At 42.5% G+C, this 7500-nt stretch overlaps 1 protein-coding gene across 2 annotated transcripts in view; it reads left to right on the top strand.

The window, feature by feature from the left end:
• The window catches only part of fam76b (family with sequence similarity 76 member B), a 16106-nt gene that overhangs the window by 7991 nt on the left and 615 nt on the right, over positions 1-7500 (top strand). The window contains exons 6-10 of one of the 2 annotated variants that reach the window (XM_053618173.1): positions 344-394; positions 6502-6579; positions 6758-6890; positions 7021-7122; positions 7294-7500. The exon at positions 7294-7500 is cut by the window's right edge and continues 615 nt beyond it. In XM_053618173.1, the coding sequence (XP_053474148.1) occupies positions 344-394; positions 6502-6579; positions 6758-6890; positions 7021-7122; positions 7294-7383 (454 nt within the window). In that variant the 3' untranslated portion in view covers positions 7384-7500. Of the gene's footprint in view, positions 1-343; positions 395-6501; positions 6580-6754; positions 6891-7020; positions 7123-7293 lie in introns of both variants that reach the window. The other variant, XM_053618172.1, reaches the window with a different exon arrangement.

Genomic DNA, 7500 nt, shown 5'->3' on the forward strand with positions numbered 1-7500 from the left:
TTAAATGATGTTTGTATTTGTATCAGGTTCGTCTCGTATCCTGGCTTTAGTTCTTCTTATATCAGGGGTGTCCAGTCTTATTCGGAAAGGCCCGGTGTGGTGCAGGTTTTCAGGTTTTCATTCCAGCCCAGCAGAATCCACACCGGAGTCTACTGAAAGCCAAGATCAACTGATTAAACAGGTGGAATCAGGTGTGGCTTCTGCTTGATTGGAATGAAAACCTGCACCACACCGGCCCTCTCCAAATAAGACTGGACACCCCTGTCTTGTACCTACTAGTGACTGTACCAGTGTACATAATGCTAGGTCTCTATTAGACTAAAGATTGTGTGTGTGTTTGTAGGCTGAGTAGCAGTTTGAGTCCAGAGCAGGAGCAGCGACTGTGGGAACAGAGGTAAACTTGCTGTGTCCCTCTCTGTACACACACACACACACACACACACACACACAGATATATGATCTCTTGTCTTTAACACCTGACCTTTTTCACTTGCGCTTGGTTGAGGCTTTTTACTGTTTTGTATAAATTACACATGTGGCACACACTTGTTTGTGTGTGTGTGTGTGTGTGTGTGTGTGTGTGTATGTGTATATTAGGGCTGCAACAACTAATCAATAAAATTGAGAATTAAAATAATGGACAGTGAATGTCATTATGGATTATTTGGTTGTGTGACGTCACTGTGGATACCCCCCTCCCCCATCCCCTCCCCCTGTCAGTGACATCACTTCACGATGGTGAAAAACACATTTCTATGAATAAAACCCGCGTGAAAAACGGATGAGGAAATAGAGTGAGCGGCTGTTGAGGGAAAAGTGCAGGATCCAGCTCGTCCAATTCATGGGAATGTTTTATATTAAGCGCTTCAAACAAACAGATACGTGTAGTAGCGTGTAGCGGTGTGTATTAGCGTGTAGTGGCGTGTATTAACGTGTAGCGGTGTGTATTAGCGTGTAGTGGCGTGTATTAACGTGTAGCGGCGTGTATTAACGTGTAGCGGCGTGTAGTAGTGTGTATTAATGTGTAGTAGCGTGTAGTGGCGTGTATTAACGTGTAGCGGCGTGTATTAACGTGTAGCGGCGTGTAGTAGTGTGTATTAATGCGTAGTAGCGTGTATTAATGTGTAGTAGCGTGTATTAGCGTGTAGTGGCGTGTATTAACATGTAGCGGCGTGTAGTAGTGTGTATTAATGCGTAGTAGCGTGTAGTGGCGTGTATTAACATGTAGCGGCGTGTATTAACGTGTAGCGGCGTGTAGTAGTGTGTATTAATGTGTAGTAGCATGTAGTGGCGTGTATTAATGTGTAGTAGCATGTATTAATGTGTAGTAGCGTGTATTAATGTGTAGTAGTGTGTATTAATGTGTAGTAGCATGTAGTGGCGTGTATTAATGTGTAGTAGCATGTATTAATGTGTAGTAGCGTGTATTAATGTGTAGTAGTGTGTATTAATGTGTAGTAGCATGTAGTGGCGTGTATTAATGTGTAGTAGCGTGTATTAATGTGTAGTAGCGTGTATTAATGTGTAGTAGCGTGTATTAATGTGTAGTAGCATGTAGTGGCGTGTATTAATGTGTAGTAGCGTGTATTAATGTGTAGTAGTGTGTATTAATGTGTAGTAGCATGTAGTGGCGTGTATTAACATGTAGCGGCGTGTATTAACGTGTAGTAGCGTGTATTAATGTGTAGTAGTGTGTATTAATGTGTAGTAGCATGTAGTGGCGTGTATTAACATGTAGTGGCGTGTATTAACGTGTAGCGGCGTGTAGTAGTGTATATTAATGCGTAGTAGCGTGTATTAATGTGTAGTAGCGTGTAGTGGCGTGTATTAACATGTAGCGGCGTGTATTAACGTGTAGCGGCGTGTAGTAGTGTGTATTAATGTGTAGTGGCGTGTATTAACGTGTAGCGGCGTGTATTAACGTGTAGTGGCGTGTATTAATGTGTAGTAGCGTGTATTAATGTGTAGTAGCATGTAGTGGCGTGTATTAATGTGTAGTAGCGTGTATTAATGTGTAGTAGCATGTAGTGGCGTGTATTAATGTGTAGTAGCATGTATTAATGTGTAGTAGCGTGTATTAATGTGTAGTAGTGTGTATTAATGTGTAGTAGCATGTAGTGGCGTGTATTAATGTGTAGTAGCATGTATTAATGTGTAGTAGCGTGTATTAATGTGTAGTAGTGTGTATTAATGTGTAGTAGCATGTAGTGGCGTGTATTAATGTGTAGTAGCGTGTATTAATGTGTAGTAGTGTGTATTAATGTGTAGTAGCATGTAGTGGCGTGTATTAACATGTAGCGGCGTGTATTAACGTGTAGCGGCGTGTAGTAGTGTGTATTAATGCGTAGTAGCGTGTATTAATGTGTAGTAGCGTGTAGTGGCGTGTATTAACATGTAGCGGCGTGTATTAACGTGTAGCGGCGTGTAGTAGTGTGTATTAATGTGTAGTGGCGTGTATTAACGTGTAGCGGCGTGTATTAACGTGTAGCGGCGTGTAGTAGTGTGTATTAATGTGTAGTAGTGTGTATTAATGCGTAGTAGCGTGTATTAATGTGTAGTAGCGTGTATTAGCGTGTAGTGGCGTGTATTAACGTAGCGGCGTGTATTAACGTGTAGCGGCGTGTAGTAGTGTGTATTAATGTGTAGTAGCATGTAGTGGCGTGTATTAATGTGTAGTAGCATGTAGTGGCGTGTATTAATGTGTAGTAGCATGTAGTGGCGTGTATTAATGTGTAGTAGCGTGTATTAATGTGTAGTAGCATGTAGTGGCGTGTATTAATGTGTAGTAGCATGTATTAATGTGTAGTAGCGTGTATTAATGTGTAGTAGTGTGTATTAATGTGTAGTAGCATGTAGTGGCGTGTATTAATGTGTAGTAGCGTGTATTAATGTGTAGTAGCGTGTAGTGGCGTGTATTAACGTGTAGCGGCGTGTATTAACGTGTAGCGGCGTGTAGTAGTGTGTATTAATGTGTAGTAGCGTGTATTAATGTGTAGTAGCGTGTATTAACGTGTAGCGGCGTGTAGTAGTGTGTATTAATGTGTAGTAGCGTGTATTAATGTGTAGTAGCGTGTAGTAGCGTGTATTAGCGTGTAGTGGCGTGTATTAACATGTAGCGGCGTGTATTAACGTGTAGCGGCGTGTAGTAGTGTGTATTAATGTGTAGTAGCGTGTAGTGGCGTGTATTAACGTGTAGCGGCGTGTATTAACGTGTAGCGGCGTGTAGTAGTGTGTATTAATGCGTAGTAGCGTGTATTAATGTGTAGTAGCGTGTATTAGCGTGTAGTGGCGTGTATTAACATGTAGCGGCGTGTATTAACGTGTAGCGGCGTGTAGTAGTGTGTATTAATGTGTAGTAGCGTGTAGTGGCGTGTATTAACATGTAGCGGCGTGTATTAACGTGTAGCGGCGTGTAGTAGCGTGTATTAATGTGTAGTAGCGTGTATTAATGTGTAGTAGCGTGTATTAATGTGTAGTAGCGTGTAGTGGCGTGTATTAACATGTAGCGGCGTGTATTAACGTGTAGCGGCGTGTAGTAGCGTGTATTAATGTGTAGTAGCGTGTATTAATGTGTAGTGGCGTGTATTAACATGTAGCGGCGTGTATTAACGTGTAGCGGCGTGTAGTAGCGTGTATTAATGTGTAGTAGCGTGTATTAATGTGTAGTAGCGTGTAGTGGCGTGTATTAACATGTAGCGGCGTGTATTAACGTGTAGCGGCGTGTAGTAGCGTGTATTAATGTGTAGTAGCGTGTATTAATGTGTAGTGGCGTGTATTAACATGTAGCGGCGTGTATTAACGTGTAGCGGCGTGTAGTAGCGTGTATTAATGTGTAGTAGCGTGTATTAATGTGTATTAGCGTGTAGTGGCGTGTATTAACGTGTAGCGGCGTGTATTAACGTGTAGCGGCGTGTAGTAGCGTGTATTAATGTGTAGTAGCGAGTATTAATGTGTAGTAGCGTGTAGTGGCGTGTATTAACATGTAGCGGCGTGTATTAACGTGTAGCGGCGTGTAGTAGCGTGTATTAATGTGTAGTAGCGTGTATTAATGTGTAGTAGCGTGTATTAACGTGTAGCGGCGTGTAGTAGCGTGTATTAATGTGTAGTAGCGTGTATTAATGTGTAGTGGCGTGTAGTAGCGTGTATTAATGTGTAGTAGCGTGTATTAATGTGTAGTAGCGTGTATTAATGTGTAGTGGCGTGTATTAGCGTGTAGTGGCATGTATTAACATGTAGCGGCGTGTATTAACGTGTAGCGGCGTGTAGTAGTGTGTATTAATGTGTAGTAGCGTGTATTAATGCGTAGTAGCGTGTATTAATGTGTAGTAGCGTGTATTAACGTGTAGCGGCGTGTATTAACGTGTAGCGGCGTGTAGTAGTGTGTATTAATGCGTAGTAGCGTGTATTAATGTGTAGTAGCGTGTATCAATGTGTAGTAGCGTGTAGCGGCGTGTATTAACGTGTAGCGGCGTGTAGTAGCGTGTATTAATGTGTAGTAGTGTGTATTAATGCGTAGTAGCGTGTATTAATGTGTAGTAGCGTGTATTAGCGTGTAGTGGCGTGTATTAACATGTAGCGGCGTGTATTAACGTGTAGCGGCGTGTAGTAGTGTGTATTAATGTGTAGTAGCGTGTAGTGGCGTGTATTAACATGTAGCGGCGTGTATTAACGTGTAGCGGCGTGTAGTAGCGTGTATTAATGTGTAGTAGCGTGTATTAATGTGTAGTAGCGTGTATTAATGTGTAGTAGCGTGTAGTGGCGTGTATTAACATGTAGCGGCGTGTATTAACGTGTAGCGGCGTGTAGTAGCGTGTATTAATGTGTAGTAGCGTGTATTAATGTGTAGTGGCGTGTATTAACATGTAGCGGCGTGTATTAACGTGTAGCGGCGTGTAGTAGCGTGTATTAATGTGTAGTAGCGTGTATTAATGTGTAGTAGCGTGTAGTGGCGTGTATTAACATGTAGCGGCGTGTATTAACGTGTAGCGGCGTGTAGTAGCGTGTATTAATGTGTAGTAGCGTGTATTAATGTGTAGTGGCGTGTATTAACATGTAGCGGCGTGTATTAACGTGTAGCGGCGTGTAGTAGCGTGTATTAATGTGTAGTAGCGTGTATTAATGTGTATTAGCGTGTAGTGGCGTGTATTAACGTGTAGCGGCGTGTATTAACGTGTAGCGGCGTGTAGTAGCGTGTATTAATGTGTAGTAGCGAGTATTAATGTGTAGTAGCGTGTAGTGGCGTGTATTAACATGTAGCGGCGTGTATTAACGTGTAGCGGCGTGTAGTAGCGTGTATTAATGTGTAGTAGCGTGTATTAATGTGTAGTAGCGTGTATTAACGTGTAGCGGCGTGTAGTAGCGTGTATTAATGTGTAGTAGCGTGTATTAATGTGTAGTGGCGTGTAGTAGCGTGTATTAATGTGTAGTAGCGTGTATTAATGTGTAGTAGCGTGTATTAATGTGTAGTAGCGTGTATTAATGTGTAGTGGCGTGTATTAGCGTGTAGTGGCATGTATTAACATGTAGCGGCGTGTATTAACGTGTAGCGGCGTGTAGTAGTGTGTATTAATGTGTAGTAGCGTGTATTAATGCGTAGTAGCGTGTATTAATGTGTAGTAGCGTGTATTAACGTGTAGCGGCGTGTATTAACGTGTAGCGGCGTGTAGTAGTGTGTATTAATGCGTAGTAGCGTGTATTAATGTGTAGTAGCGTGTATCAATGTGTAGTAGCGTGTAGCGGCGTGTATTAACGTGTAGCGGCGTGTAGTAGCGTGTATTAATGTGTAGTAGTGTGTATTAATGCGTAGTAGCGTGTATTAATGCGTAGTAGCATGTATTAGCCTGTAGCGGCGTGTATTAACGTGACTCGTCATGTCAGACGCTGCGACAGACGCGTGTGCAGTGTAACGTGTTCCAGACGTGTTTTCTTCAGCACAGAAGTGACATGTTTACGTTTATATCCTTATCTGTAAATGTTATAAACTCACGCCAGTATTATCTATTTTATATAAAGTCTGGTCCTGACAGCGAGCGAGTCTCCGTTACACTCCACTGAACGAGCGCGAGTGCACGCCTGCGCCGCAATCACACAGTAACTCTGACTAAAATATTCATTCTGATCAGATCTGCAGTCTGCTGTTATATTTATTGATATTTATAAACTAAAGTGTGTGTAAAGGAAGTGTGTTAACACTTCCTCTCTGCTTCTATTTTTATTCTTTAGTGTTTTTGATCTAGTGCTTTACCTTCTGCTTTAGAGCGTGTGGACAGTCAGCTGTTTACAGTGTACAGCATAGCACACATTTACATTCACTACCTTTATCATGGTCTTCTATTTACAGTGTGTGAAGGACAACGTCAGGCAGAATGTGGAAAAACTTTTTCTTTCTTTTTTTAAATACAGAAAATAAATCGAATTTTTAATCCAACTAATCGATTAATTGAAGAAATACTCGATGGGCAGTTGGGTTGTCATGGTAACAGGGTTTTTTTTCCTTTACAGCCATAAATCATCATCCATTCAGAAAGAAACACCAAAGAAGAAACCCAAACTGGAGCTGAAACCGTCCAACGGAGACAGGTGTGTGTGTGTGTGTGTGTGTGTGTGTGTGTGTGTGTGTGTGTGGAGACCCACTTCTAGTGTGAGCTGCTGTTGTGACATGATGTGTGGTTTGAATCTCTCTCTCTGTCTCTCTCTATCTCTCTCTGTCCCTGTCTCTCTGACCCCCCCGCCCTCTCTGTGCCCCCCCCCACAGTAGCTCTATAGCTCAGTCGATGGACTCGGGTGGGACAGATAACTTCATCCTGATCAGTCAGTTGAAAGAGGAAGTGATGTCACTGAAGAGGATGCTGCAGCAGAGAGAGCAGACCATCCTGGAGAAGGACAGAAAGGTACACACACGTACTGAATAGATTTATGGACGGATGGATAGATATACATCTGTGATGAGATGTTTGCTGCTCTTTCACTCATGGGTAAAGAAGTGTGTGTGTGTGTGTGTGTGTGTGTGTGTGTGTGTAGCTGACTGAGTTGAAGGCTGATTTTCAGTATCAGGAGTCGAATATGCGGCTGAAGATGAACAACATGGAGAAAGCTCACAAAGAGGCCATGGAGCAACAACAGGTAACACACACACAACAATGAAAATACTAACAGCTTTTATTTATTTATTTCTGTGTGCACAATATGCATCTGTCTATCTCTCCGTCTTTGTCTTCACATGTCCCTTACTCTTAACTCTTTAACATTTGTCTTTTTTTTTCTACCTGTCTTACTTCCTCTGTCTGTCTGTAGGCAAAGAACAGGGAGTTGATGAAACAGGTTGCTGCTCTCTCTAAAGGAAAGAAGCTCGACCGCACCAGCAGCTCCCTTTTGTTACCATGACGATGACCTGTCACCCACACATGCCCATGTGTCATCACTGTGAGGAAGCTGAGGCCGTATGACTCTCATCCAACCCCCCCCCCCCCCAAAAAAACATTACCTGCCTGCCTGTCTGTC

Source organism: Ictalurus furcatus, chromosome 28 (assembly GCF_023375685.1).
Source record: "Ictalurus furcatus strain D&B chromosome 28, Billie_1.0, whole genome shotgun sequence".
Taxonomy (NCBI): domain Eukaryota; kingdom Metazoa; phylum Chordata; class Actinopteri; order Siluriformes; family Ictaluridae; genus Ictalurus; species Ictalurus furcatus.